The following is a 15,289-nucleotide window of genomic DNA, read 5'->3' as shown; positions in this document are numbered from 1 at the left end:
TATCAGTGGCAAAAATCACTTTTTTGAACAGAAACACATGCAACTAATGGTATTTAAAAAGTTCACTCTGAGCACAGTGTAGTGTCTAATGGCTACGCAAGGTCACATTATTGACACAAGTTAGAAACTGTTAGGCTGCAGCCTCCTGTCCCTATTAAGGGGCATAGTATCCCAAATAAACGAGGGAATGCCAGCTGTTTTCTTTATTTAGTTTTTGTCCTTTTAAGTTGTCCCAAATAATTGGTTGCCCTAGTTAACTGAAATCCACCGGATCCTGATTCTCTGTAATTTTGCATCAATTCGAACACATTTTGTCCTTCAACATTTTGACGAAGTGTCTTTTTCCATAATGTGTTTTTGATTGTGGAGATTATTGCGGAGAATTCAAGCCACTCCTGTATTTGTTTCTTGGAATGTTTTATTTTCTCCTTTCATGGAATTGCCTGAGTTTAATTTTCTTTTTGTTCTTGTGAAATGTGTCTCACTGTTGCATACACAGGATTATTATTATATTAAGAATTTTGGAACTGCTATTTAGCAGATATTCTTCCAACTTCTAAAAGACTTGTATTATTGCTTTTTTTTTAGTATATGATAGCAGGCAAGAGTCACTGCCATTGGGTGGGATGTGATGCTCTGCCAGCTTCAGTGGTTGATTCTACCCCTAACCAGACTGTAATCTCCTCTTAGTGTTGGCGTGTGGCCAAGTGGTTAAGGCATTCATCTAGTGATCTGAAGGTCGCTAGTTTGAGCCTTGGCTGAGGTATCGTGTTGGGTCCTTGAGCAAGGCACTTAACCACACATTGCTCTGCAATGACACTGGTGCCAAGTTGTATGGGTCCTAATGCCCTTCCCTTGGACAACATCGGTGGCGTGGAGAGGGGAGACTTGCAGCGTGGGTAACTGCTGGTCTTCCATACAACCTTGCCCAGGCCTGCGCCCTGGAAACCTTCCAAGGCGCAAATCCATGGTCTCACGAGACTAACAGATGCCTATATAAATGTCCTCTTTCACAACTCTGCCACAGTGTTTAGGCAGATGTTGGTGTGCAGATAACTTGACTTTAAAACGAGGATAATCTGAATTGCTGCTTCTGAATTTCAGAGGCTAAAGAGGAGGCTGATGCCAAAAGCTTGAATGATGCTACATTTAAATCCAGCAGTAGGCATGTTTTTGACTTCTGTGGGAATGCTGAAGTAAAGAGATGAGCGATGAGTCTGAAGGGTTCAATTACCAACAATTTCTCCAGAATGTTTCTCAGCAATTCAGTACTGTTACAGTGTTAAACTGACTCCTCGTCCTCTCACTGAACCAAGACTAGTTTTGTTGCTACAGGACTTTATACTGCTTGCTTTTAATCAGTAAAAACAAAGCAATTGGCATACTACTAACTAAATACTGTTGGTTAGTATTAACAGTCTTCGATCTTACAACTTTGTCAAAATGAGGGTTACTTTTAATCAAAAATGCTGTTGAATTCTTGATGCAGTCTGGATTTTCTTCTGGAATGGGTATGGGACACAGTAAATAGTCAGAGGAGGTGAAGCCATCCTGAGAATGTGACATTGCTGGTGGCTCCCAGGAGTTTCTCTCCCTTGACTGAAGATAGGGTTTTGTCATGGCTTGAAGAACCATAAGACTGTGTATTGTGAGGCCACTGCTGCCCTGCACAAGGAGTGCACTGCCTACAATGTGACCTACCCCATTGTGATGTAGTTCTGACATTAGTCTTATTACCATCTGAGAACTCAGAATACAGCAGTGAATCTAATTCATTGTTAAGCTAAAGGACTGTCTGAAAGGAAATTGTGTGTTTTCTAATGAACAACTTGCAATATCTATCATTTTATCACCAAACTGAAAATTGTGGTCCGAAGTCATGTCTTTGCTCCTATTTGTAACAGAAGTGAGTAGAAAAAGTACAATTCAGATTCCATTTACCAGACATAAATACTGTTGGGTACATGCTGTTTTATCCATTGTGATTAAACTTTTTCAATGCTGGGTCATTGTGGATGGGTGTCACTGTCTATCTGTGCGTAACCATACAATTATGTGTGACTAAGTACGTGGGTCATGTAAAGTCTGTACCCAGAGCCTGGTTATGGATGTTGCCCATGGAGCAATATCTCACTATCAGAACTGTGTGGTGGTCCACATGTATACGATGAACTCTTGTGCAGAGGCATCTTCCACTCTCCAAGCGGGAATGGAAGAAAGGCATCCTCAACCCCAAGAGACTGTCTGAGAAGTTAATAAGTAATGGGTACAGTTCAAAATAGAAGATAAGATTCTTTGAACTGGAGATGCAATTGTAATCCTAATTTGCTAAGTTACTTGTGGGACCAATCAATCACACAATGCATCTCCTTTTTCAGGGGTAAAAAAATCAGTCTTGAGATGCTCCTGTGCTTTATCATTTAGCTCAGATGTGTGGAATAGTATGGTTAAGTTGCGAAATAATAATTTGTTACCTAGTCAAATCAAAGTTGTTTCTTTTGTATCATGTTTTAGAATTTTGATCTGTTTCAGGGATTGTTATTGTTTTCCTTTCAGTAAACAAATACTGAAGTCGTGAACCAGAGGAATAATTAAATAAAACTGTACCAGATGCGAAGCTGCACAAGCTAAGTCAGGACAACATGATAGTTTGTTGTTCTGTTTTGTAACTCTAAAACAAAATTTAAAAACTACTTTGGGGGTGGGGGGAAACGAGAGTCTAGAATGTGAGTCTAACTTCATGTTTTACTCAGTGAGGCGTGCACATACCATGTGGTGTGGTCATGATGTATGCAGTTCACTTATTTTTGCATATAACCTGTAATAAATTATTTAAATAAACAATGCTTAATCTAAGAATATAATTGTAATATTACTGGAATATTAAATACACACCAACTATTGTACAGTTTTGAAATGCAAATATGAAGCTTCCATAACTCGCCATATCAGATATACGAATTGGACCAGAAGTTGTAACTGATCCAGCTTTCTTAGTGACAAGGTAAGTGGTCATCTTTCATTTGGCCTTGGACTTTCTAGACACAATATTTCTTTGGTCTTAAAGCCTTTCCCATTATTGCATGCTGCTATTTCCTTAAATTTTAATGGGTACCCATGCAATCAGGCCTCAAAAACAAATCAATTGTAGAAATTATTGTAGAAATCAGTTTGTTTTCTTTATAATCCTTTTGTTTGATAATTTCAGTCAAAGCCATTGTTATCATTGTAAGTTTCAGTATGCTGTAGTTATATAAAGCTGTAAACAGATAGTAAAGTGGGACCTTCTGGTCACCAAAGACGGAAGAGAATTCTGCCCAGTGTGCCACCTTTCAACAGTTTGGACTAAATATTATTTGGCACTATATGGTTTTGCTCTCTTCACTTTTTCTGGATGTTTATCTTTAATGATTCAGTAAACTATGGTGGTCAGGTGGAGATACACTTACTCCAAAAGAGGGCTCCAGTAGGGCTCATGCAAAACCATGGGATGGTCGTATGAGTGGCTGGTGCACATTGCAAGTCCTGGTTATGCGACTGGCGCCAGGCAGACAATCTCTGAAGAGCATTGAAAATGGCTCACATCACCCGTCTTGAAAAGACACTGCCCAGCATAAGGCAATGGCAAACCACTTCTGTAGAAAAATTTGCCAGATACAGTCGTGATCATGGAAAGACAATGATCGTCCACAAAAACCCGTTTTTAAAAATGCAAACACGAGGAAATCTGCAGATGCTGGAATTTCAAGCAACACACATGAAAGTTGCTGGTGAACGCAGCAGGCCAGGCAGCATCTGTAGGAAGAGGTGTAGTCGATGTTTCGGGCCGAGACCCTTCATCAGGACTAACTGAAAGAACTAGTAAGAGATTTTCTCTCTCCTTTTTCTCCCTCTGTCCCTCTCACTATACCCCTGCCCATCCTCTGGGGTTTCTCTGTCTCCCCCTTTTCTTTCTCCCTCGGCCTCCTGTCCTATGATCCTCTCATATCCCTTTTGCCAATCAACTGTCCAGCTCTTGGCTCCATCCCTCCCCTTCCTGTCTTCTCCTATCATTTCGGATCTCCCCCCCCCCCACCACTTTCAAATCTCTTACTAGCTCTTCCTTCAGTTAGTCCTGGCGAAGGGTCTCGGCCTGAAACGTCGACTGTACCTCTTCCTAGAGATGCTGCCTGGCCTGCTGCGTTCACCAGCAACTTTTATGTGTGTTGCTTGAAACAAACCCGTTTCCTGTCCTTTGTTGCTACCTGGCAAGGTGGTATTTTCATGTGCAAACCTGGATGGTGAGGGCTGATGTCTCTCTTTCCCCCCTCCGCCCACCCGGTATGGAAGATACCTCATCCTTAATGTCCTTATTGTACGATCCTAATCGGACCCATTTTGCGAATGGGAGCAGGAGTACTGTGTCAGTATTATTGATATCCTGGGACAGGACAAACATCTCCATCTCATAATCTACTGCAGAATCAAAAAAAACTAATCTGTCAGAAATGTTAAATGTTTTTAATGACATTAGATAAAGTAACAACAGTTGTCTAATTTGCTTGCTACTTTCCTTGCAATCAGATGTCAAACTGCCACATTGCTCCTGGCCTCCAGACTCTACCGATCCGGTGTGCTCCTGAGACAGGAATTTAAGGCAGGCATATCAAGTACTAGAGAGAAATGACCAGTGCTATCTCTGCAAAATCTTTGAAATCCACTGGTGAGACACTGAACCAATATCAGTGTCCTCTCCCAAACCATCATCCTCGGCATAAAATTGTATTTACAATCAGAGGCCCTTGATTGGCAGGCTATATAGCTTGTGTCTAAGATTTCAGGTGGACAGAGGAGAAAGTGTTCCTTGGCTCCATGAAAATTATTCTTAAACTTTCTTTGGAAAAATATACATTTCTACACATGTAAAGGAATACTGGCCCATGATATGTCAAAACAGACTGAATGTTGGATTTGGCCCTGACTGCTTTAAATATAACAGTCAAGAACAAGAAATTCTCATGTCATAGTTATACTGCACGGGGGGGGGGGGGGGAAGAAAAGGCCTTTCGGCCTGTCTCATCCATGTTGACCAATTAGCTTCTTGAACTCATTTGCCTGCATTTGGTCCATATTCTAAATTGTTCCTGCCTATGTATATTTTGAAATGCCTGTTAAACATTGTTACTGTACCCATCTTTACCACTTCCAGATCTTTGGAAGGGGGTGAGAAAGATGCCCTCTTAGGTCCCCTTTTAAATCTTTTCCCCTCTCACCTTAAACCTATGCTGTCTAACTTTAGATTCCTATCCTGTGATGCTAGCCGCTGTCTATGCCCCTCATGATTTTATAAACTTCTACTGCAAATGGTAGGAGTAGTACTCTGTAGATTACCTCTTGCCTCACCTGTAGGCAGTCTTGGAGCCCCTTCCATGTCCACATTGTCCCCATAAGGACCAAAGATCTTGTCACCCTTGACTCTGATAGACTACCTGAGGGAGATGTTGTTCATTTTATAATCAGGGGAATATTCAAGCCAGCTTCTACCCCTAAGTAGTACAAATGAAGGTAGATATGAATATTGAAGGTTCAGTGAGCATGATGAAGATGCTTGTGGATGAGAAGCAAACAAACATAAGTACAACCCACACAAAGTGCTGGAGGAACTCAGCAGGCCAGGCAGCATCTGTGGAAAAGAGTAAACAGTCAACGGGTTTCGGGCCGAGACTTGGTGAAGGCTCTTGACCTGAAAGACTGTTTACTCTTTTCCATAGATGCTGCCTGGCCTGCTGAATCCATCCAGCACTTTGTGTATGTTCCTTTGGATTTCTAGCATTTGCAGATTTTCTCATGTTTGTGAAACATAAGTACAAATTCTTGTAATTTCAATGCAATGATTGTAGGTAAGATTTGACAGTTTATTTTTGTGCATCGTTAACTAGTTGTCAGTATCCTCCACTGAGTAGAACAATAAACAACAAGTGGTCTGTTTCGTATTAAGTACAGTTCACTGTTTTAAAAAATGTTTGAGAAGAGTGGGTGGGGTTTTGGGTCAGTGTGGCTTTCTCAAGCACGACAAACTGTTTTCCCTCTGGTCTTTTACATTTTTTTGTGGTGAAGTTGATTCAACCTCTCCAAATTCCCACATGGTTGGCACCATTAACAAAGAAACAGTTCATGGAATTCTTCACTGAAATAATTTAAGAAACACATTTGAAATCCGCATCACCAATGCTAAAACCCCTGACATTTGAATTGCAAGTGCTGATTTGTAAAGAAGTACAGACATTTGTGACTCTATTAATTGGAAAAAATGACTTAGTCTTGAATAAAGGGAGATGAGAGAGAGCTTAATATGTTGGAACTTTATCTTCTTTCTGATTTGGATTTAAACTCCATTTGTTTGGAATGAAAATCTCTATTGTCTTAACAGCTGGAAGAGTATGGAATGAGTTTAAACACCCCATCTCTGTCTTAAATTGACAGATGTCTATAGTGTACAGCTGCTGAATTTCTCTACTAGCAAACAATGTCAGAGAGTCAGTCAAGGTCATGCTCCTTTGAGGCTGGAGCAGCAATGATTGGGTGGGCAATCAGCTTTCCAGGCATAGGACCCATGCTGAAGATACCAGTGTTGCACTCAGAAGCAACCCTGACTTTGAACTGCTATTCTGGACTACCTAGTTGATGGTGGAGATTACATGGACACTTTTGGTGCCATGTGCTATTTAATACTCTGTGTGAAGATTGGGTTTCCATTCTTAAAACAGACAAATTTGTGCAGCTTTTTGCATTAAATAATTAAGGTGTGTTACAACTCAATTCCTTCTCTTTGGCCTGTTGAATAGATCTTTAAAAAGTCAAAGCGAATTAATTATGGCAGTATGTATATGTCACCATATACTACCTTAAGATACATTTTCTTTCAAGCATTTACAGCAGCATAAACTCTTCCACTAAAGCTACCATTTCAATATAGCATTTTCAGAGTAGGTAACTATGTATTGCTTGTACTTTAGACCGAGTAAATGAATTAACATGTGGTCAATCCATTTTCCACAGTTTGTACTTCAAATTCAGAACAGGTGGTAGTGAGGAATATATTTGTGAAGAGGCTTGTGACAAAATCACAAGCTTGCAATATCTTGATTGGCTTTTGGACTTCCTCACTCTTTCCAAAGCCATTGTGCTTGACCTAAGTCTTGATGATGGTAAACTACCTTGGGTATTTTGTCATCATAGACACCTAATGTAAGACCTCATAATGAAAGTCTGGCAGCTTGATTGTAAACAAACAATCTTGTTGAGGGGTTTCGGCCCAAAACATCGACTATACTCTTTCCCATAGATGCTGCCTGCCCTGCTGACTTCCTCCAGCATTTTATGTGTGTTGCTCAGCTTGATTGTAGCTAATTTTGCTGAGGCACTACCTGATCCTCTTGCTCTTCACCCACAAGCAGTCAAAAATGCAATCACAGAATAGCAAGAAAATATGACTGACATAATTAGGTTGAAGAATATACATAATAGATCTCTGGGATTTGCCAAGCGAATACTGGAATGGGATCAAAACATTATCAGTTCATGAACAATTAATATTTCATAAATTTTGTTATTAGTTTGTTTGGATTGGGACTTGCCAAAGTAATTGGATCATTATATTTGCGCAAGGGCTTTCTAACATGGCTTTCAGTTTTCTTTTTAAAATGTAATGTTTTCTGCTGCCTGGTGGCACTCCCTGAACTGAGAAGGGACAAAATATCAGCTTTGTAGGTAAATTTTATTCATAATGTGCTGTAGTAGGATGCAGTAGGTTGGTGAGTGACAATAATGGAACAAGTACAAGAACATGCATTCACCCATATTCAAAGTGCAAGCTAACTTGAATGGTGGAGGTCTAATCCTTGTATTCTCCTGGAGTTGATACAAAGAGAATTGGAGTGCTAGTCAAATAAAATAACATTCTTTCCAAAGGTGCAATTCAAAACTGTATTTTAATGTGTTATCATTATCTGTTTAATCGCCGTGCTTCTGGTTTTTGGTGAGGGACCTCCAATTCCCTTGATTCATATGTTGAAAACAGATTGCCGCTTTGCTTGCTGTGAGCTTGAGATTAAGTATTTACAAATCCGCCCATCTGTCAACAGTCTACTGTTTGCACTTGAGATTCTTTTGAGACATTTGCCTGAGAAGAGGAGGTGAGGTGAATTTCTGAGGCGTTCTAATGTGTCCTTTTATTTTTGGAGATCCATCTAAATTATCTGCTATTACCTAGAAGGATATGTGGAGTGAACTGAAACACTTCTTCGTTGGAACAGGTAAAAGAGAGAGCAGTCCTGAAGAAGGCTCTTGACCTGAAACATCAGCTGTTTATTTCCCTCCATAGTTGCTACCTAACTTGCTGAATTCTTCTAGCATTTTATGTGTGCTGCACAAGGTTTTCACCATCTGCAGAATTGTTCCATTGACACGAAGCCAAACATCTTGGAGTGCCTTCACATATCTATTAGAGTAGTTTCACCAGAAACACTGCAATAGTTCAAAAAGCTAGTTCACCACCATCTTCCCAAAGACATTAGGTTTGAGTTATATACTTAAAACTAGCCGGCCAGTGGTGCAGTGGTGTCTGCACTAGACTCAAGGTGAGTGGTCACGGGTTTGAATGTGGCCAATTCCTTGCGTAAGAAATGAGAGCAGCAGTAGGCCATCTGCCCCATCAAGCCCACTGCGCCATTCTATGTTTATGGCTGATCTGGCCATGGACTCATCTCCACCAACCTGCGTTTCCCTACAACCTTCAATTCCCTTACTATGCAAAAATCTATCCAACCTTGTCTTAAATATATTTACTGTAGTCGGCAATATACCTCCTTTTTATAAATACAGCTCTGTGGTGATAAAAGTTCTGATTAACTTTTCTATATATCGTAAGGTTGGCTTGGAGTTGGGTAGTGGGAGGGTGGGGTGGTAACTAACTTTATACGATTCTACTATGGGTGCTTTTCCTTAACTGTTATGAACTGTACATTTGATATGTTTGTTTTGCACTGTATAAACCTTTTTTGTAAAAGAAAAAAAAAGAAAAATATTATTAAATTTTTACTGAGGTAGCCTCCACTGCTTCATTAGGCAGAAAATTCCACAGGATAACCACTCTTTGGGAAAAGCAGTTCCTCCTCATCTCTGTCCTAATCTTGAGGCTATGTCCCCTAGTTCTAGTCTCACGTACCAGTGGAAACAACTTTCCTACCTGTATCTTATCTATCCTTTTAATATGTTTCTATCAGATCTCCTCATTCTTCTGAATTCCAGCGAGTACAGTCCTAGGCAACTCGATCTCTCCTCATAGTCTAACCCCCTTATCTATGAAATCAACCTGGAGGACTTCCTCTGCATTGTCGCCAAAGCTAGTACATCCTTCCTCAAGTAAGGAGACCAGAACTGCACGCAGGTGTGGCCTCACCAGTACACTGTACAGTTGCAGCATAACCTCCCTGCTCTTAAATTCAATCCCTCTAGGAATGAAGGCCAACATTCCATTTACCTTCATGATAGCTTGCTGCACCTGCAAACCAACCTTTTGTGATTCATAAACAAACACTCCCAAGTCCTTTTGCACAGCAGCATGCTGCTATTTTTTGCTATAAATAATCATCTGCTCTTTCATTTTTCCTTCCAAAGTGGAAGAGCTCGCATTTACCAATATTGTACAGTACGCTATCTGCCGGACCCTTGCCCACTCACTTAACCTATCTATATCTCTCTGCAAACTCTCTGTATCTTCTGCACAATTTACCTTTCCACTTTATTTAGTGTCATCAACAAACTTGGATGCACTACATTCGGTCCCTTCTTCCAGATCAATAATGTATGCCGTGAACAGTTGTGGGCCCAGCACTGACCCCTGTGGCATACTGAATGCCAATTAGAGTAGCACCCATGTATCCCAACTCTTCGCTTTCTATTAACTAAACAATTCTCTATCCATCCTAATATATCATCCCCAAATCTATGCATCCTTAGCTTACAGATACTGTGTAAGTCTTTTATGTGACACTTTATCGAATGCCTTCTGGAAATTCAAGTAAATTAAGTCCATCTGTTCCCCTCTATCCACTGCGCTCGTTATATCCTCAAAGAACTCCAGTAAGTTTGTCAAACAGGACCTGCCTTTGTTGAATCTATGCTGTGTCTGCCCGATGGATCCATTTCTTTCCAGGAGCCTCGCTATTTCTTTAATGATAGCTTCAAGCATTTTCCCAACTACAGATGTTAAATTAATTGGCCTATAGTTACCTGCTTTTGCCTACATTCTTTTTTGAACAGTGGCGTGACACTTCCTGTCTTCCGATCAGCTGAGACCTGCCAAGGGTTGAGAGAATTTTGGTAAATGATCACCAAAGCCTCAACTATAACTTTTGCCATTTCTTTCAGTACCCTGGGATGCATTCCATCAGGACCAGGAGACTTGACTATCTTCAGGCCCACAAGTTTACTCAGCACTACCTCTTTAGTGATAGCTGTTGTATCGAGGTCCTCACTTCCCATTGCATCCATATAATCTCTGTTTGACATGCTAGATGTGGCCTCCGCCGTGAAGACTGACACAAAATCATCATTCAAAGCCTCAACCATTTCCTCATTACCCAATATCAATTCCACCTTCTTCCTCCAAGGGACCTACGTTCTCTTTGGCCACCCTTTTCCGCTTTATAAAATTATAAAAACTTTTACTATCCATTTTTATATTTTGTGCTAGTTTATTTTCATAATCTGGCTTCCCTTTCTTTATTGCATGCTTAGTGGTCTTTGTTGCTTTTATAAAGTTTTCCCAATCTTTGTCTCCCACTACTCTTGGCGACTTTGTATGCATGAGCTTTTAGACCATAAGACCATAAGACAAAGGGGCAGAAGTCGGCCATTCGGCCCATCGAGTCTGCTCTGCCATTTTATCATGAGCTGATCCATTCTCCCATTTAGTCCCACTTCCCCGCCTTCTCACCATAACTTTTGATGCCCTGGCTACTCAGATACCTATCAATCTCTGCTTTAAATACACCCAATGACTCGGCCTCCACTGCTGCCCGTGGCAACAAATTCCATAGATTCACCACCCTCTGACTAAAAAAATTTTTTCGCATTTCTGTTCTGAATGGGCACCCTTCAATCCTTAAGTCATGCCTTCTCGTACTAGACTCCCCCATCATGGGAAACAACTTTGCCACATCCACTCTGTCCATGCCTTTCAACATTCGAAATGTTTCTATGAGGTCTCCCCTCATTCTTCTAAACGCCAAGGAATACAGTCCAAGAGCAAACAAATGTTCTTCATATGTTAACCCTCTCATTCCCGGAATCATTCTAGTGAATCTTCTCTGTACCTTCTCCAACGTCAGCACATCCTTTCTTATATAAGGAGACCAAAACTGCCTACAGTACTCCAAGTGAGGTCTCACCAGCGCCTTATAGAGCCTCAACATCACATCCCTGCTCCTATACTCTATTCCTCTAGAAATGAATGCCAACATTGCATTTGCCTTCTTCACTACCAACTCAACCTGGAGGTTAACCTTAAGGGTATCCTGTACGAGGACTCCCAAGTCCCGTTGCATCTCAGAACTTTGAATTCTTTCTCCATTTAAATAATAGTCTGCCCTTTTATTTCTTCTGCCAAAGTGCATAACCATACACTTTCCAACATTGTATTTCATTTGCCACTTCTTTGCCCATTCTTCCAATCTATCCAAGTCTCTCTGCAGACTGTCCATTTCCTCAGCACTGCTGGCCCCTCCACTTATCTTCGTATCATCAGCAAACTTAGCTACAAAGCCATCTATTCCATAATCCAAATCGTTGATGTACAATGTAAAAAGAAGCGGCCCCAACACGGACCTCTGTGGAACACCACTGGTAACCGGCAGCCAACCAGAATAGGATCCCTTTATTCCCACTCTCTGTTTCCTGCCAATCAGCCAATGCTCTATTCATGTATGTAACTTTCCCGTAATTCCATGGGCTCTTATCTTGTTAAGTAGCCTCATGTGTGGCACCTTGTCAAAGGCCTTCTGAAAATCCAAATATACAACATCCACTGCATCTCCCTTGTCTAGCCTACTGGTAATTTCCTCAAAAAATTGTAATAGGTTTGTAATAGGATTTTCCTTTAAGAAATCCATGCTGAGTTCTGCCTATCTTGTCATATACCTCCAGGTACTCTGTAACCTCATCCTTGACAATCGACTCCAACAACTTCCCAACCACCAATGTCAAGCCAGCAGGTCTATAATTTCCTTTTTGCTTCCTTGCCCCCTTCTTAAATAGCGGAGTGACATTTGCAATCTTCCAGTCCTATGGAACCATTCCAGAATCTATCGACTTTTGAAAGATCATCACGAATGCCTCCGCAATCTCCACAGCTACTTCCTTCAGAACATGCGTGTGCATTCCATCTGGTCCAGGAGACTTATCTATTCTTAGACTATTCAGCTTCCTGAGTACTTTCTCTGTTATAATTGTGACTGTGCACGCTTCTCTTCCCCGCCACCCTTGAGTGTCCGGTATACTGCTGATGTCTTGCTCAGTGAAGACCGATGCAAAATACTCATTCAGTTCCTCTGCCATCTCCTTATCTCCCATTACAATTTCTCTAGCATCATTTTCTATCAGTCCTATATCTACTCTCACCTGTCGTTTACTCTTTATAGCTTGAAAAAGCTTTTAGTATCCTCTTTGATATTATTTGCCAGCTTCCTTTCATAGTTGATCTTTTCCCTCTTAATGACCTTCTTAGTTTCCTTTTGTAAGGTTTTAAAAACTTCCCAATCCTCTGTCTTCCCACTAATTTTTGCTTCCTTGTATGCCCTCTCCTTTGCTTTATCTTTGACTTTGACTTGTCAACCACGGTTGCATCCTTTTTCCATTCGAAAATTTCTTCTTTTTTGGAATATATCTGTCTTGCACCTTCCTCACTTCTCGCATAAACTCCAGCCACTGCTGCTCTGCCGTCTTTCCCGCCAGTGTCCCTTTCCAGTCAACTTTGGCCAGTTCCTCTCTCATTCCACTGTAATTTCCATTACTCCACTGAAATAACGACACATCAGATTTCAGCTTCTCTTTTTCAAATTTCACAGTGAACTCAATCATGTTATGATCACTTAGTTTGATGCCTTCCTTTATTTCCTTAGTTGTTCAAGACTGGCTCTCCCACCCTTACTGTCCTTGCTTTTAACTGGAATAAACTTCTGCTGAGGACCATGAAAAATCTCTTGAAAGTCTCCCACTGTTTCTCAACAGTCCCACCATATAGCCTGTGTTCCCCGTCTACACGAGCCAAATCCTTCCTCATTCCATTGTAGTGTGTATTGTTTAGGCATAATACACTGGTTTTAGATTGAACTATTGCACCCTCCACTTGTATGAGAAATTCAGTCATACTGTGATCACTCTTTCCAAGATGATCCCTAACTGCAAGATCTCTAATTTTACCTGTCTCATTGCACAGGACCAGATCTAAGATAGCACGTTCCCTTGTAGGTTCAGTAACATGATCAAGAAAGCCAGCACGGATGCATTCTATGAAGTCCTCCTCAAGACTGCCTCGACTAACTTGATTCACCCAATCTATGTGCAAGTTGAAGTCCCCCATGATAACTGCTGTTCCATTCTTACATGTCTCAGATATTTTTCTGTTTATTGCCTGTGCCACTGTAATGTTATTATTCGGTGGCTGATAGACAACTCCCACCAGTGATATTTTTTTTCCCCTTTACTGTTCCTAATCTCTACCCAGATGGATTCAACATTCTGCTCCTTAGATCTTGTATCGTCTCTCACTATCGCCCTGATCTCATCTTTAGTTAAGAGCACTACTCAACCTCCCTTACCTTCCTGCCTATCCTTCCAAATTACCTGATATCCTTGGATATTTAATTCCCAATTCTGTCTACCCTGCAACCATATCTCTGTAATAGCTACAAAATCATTTCCCCTTTTACTGATTTGTGCCACAAGCTTTCCATCTATGATGGGTTGAGTGTCAAGCTAGCATCTCAGCCATATTTAAAAAAAAGACAATGTTAAGAAGTGGCAAGGTTGCCGCTGAGTGTGCCACAACGCCCAGAAAGGAGCAACAATGAAGTACTTAAAACTCCAAAAATAATGTTTTGTGACTTAATTTGCATCTATTGCCTTCTCATTCAGTAGTTTTTCTTTTATATATTTATCACTGCCTTTATATACAGACTTTTTTCTTTTCCTTGTTGTGAGCTTGAGTCAGAAGTTGCTTAAGATTACCTCATATTTTCCACAGTACGTGACTGCTAACTCATCAGCTCTCTTCAGAGGCAAGTTGCCTTAGCCATGGTATTCATTTACTTGCATTGTGTTGTCCATAATCATAGTACATCGCCCGCGATTGCAGAGAGCTTTCGTAGTCAAGTTTGGACATTGCACATGTCGATTATCTCTTGGTCTTTGTGCTGTACATGTCATGCTGGTCATTAGAATTTCATTTGTCTAATTACTGCTGGCGAGCAACATAGCTGGCCTCAGCACTTTAGAGTGAAGCAACCAAATTCTTCTCTGTTCTGTCTTGTTGCTCATTGTCTTTACTCATTCTTTATCAAAATGAAATGGAAAACAGAATGAGTATTAACTGCAGCAGCTGCATTTGACAAGATGTCACCTGGGTGAAGAGGTCTCTGAACAGCTACCACCGACATATCACATGTGGAACCAGAGGAGCCAACACACTTGACCACTGTTATGCCACCATCAAGAATGCCTACAAAGTGTGGGCAAGGGATGGGCACAATTAAGTCCTATCACCTGGTAAACTTCTAGCCCCAGCGTATAGGCCGACACTAAAGACTGAAGCACCAGTGTAGAGAACCAAGAAGGTATGGTCAAGGAGCTACAGGAGCACTTTCAGGACGCTTTGAATCAGTGGACTGGACTATATTCCAGGATGATATCATCACCAACTTCATCAGAACCTGTGTGGATGAACTTATGCCTTCGAGAACATACGGGGCATACCCAAATCAAAAGCTGTGAATGAACCAGGAGATTCGTAGTCTGTTGAGGGCTTGACCTGTGGCACTCAAGACTGGTAATCAAAAACTATACCAGTCCACCTGTGACCTACCGAAGGTCAGCTCTGGTAGGGGTTTGCAGGCCATTACAAATAAAGAGAAGCACTAACATCATGAATGGTAGTGATGCTTCACTTCCAGAAGAGCTCAATGCCTTTGATACACACTTTGAAAGGGAGAATAAAACTCCATGTAGCCTCCAGTGACCCTGTGATCTCGGT

At 41.0% G+C, this 15,289-nt stretch overlaps 1 protein-coding gene across 1 annotated transcript in view; it reads left to right on the top strand.

The window, feature by feature from the left end:
- Nucleotides 1-15,289, top strand: part of imp3 (IMP U3 small nucleolar ribonucleoprotein 3) — a 222,851-nt gene that overhangs the window by 146,970 nt on the left and 60,592 nt on the right. The window contains exon 5 of the mRNA XM_063064874.1: nt 2,953-3,004. Coding sequence (XP_062920944.1) covers nt 2,953-3,004 — 52 coding nt within the window. The remainder of the gene's footprint in view (nt 1-2,952; nt 3,005-15,289) is intronic.

Source organism: Mobula hypostoma, chromosome 12 (genome assembly GCF_963921235.1).
Source record: "Mobula hypostoma chromosome 12, sMobHyp1.1, whole genome shotgun sequence".
Lineage (NCBI taxonomy): Eukaryota > Metazoa > Chordata > Chondrichthyes > Myliobatiformes > Myliobatidae > Mobula > Mobula hypostoma.
Note: the sequence above shows the minus strand (reverse complement) of the source record. Positions and strands in the feature narration are given on the sequence as shown.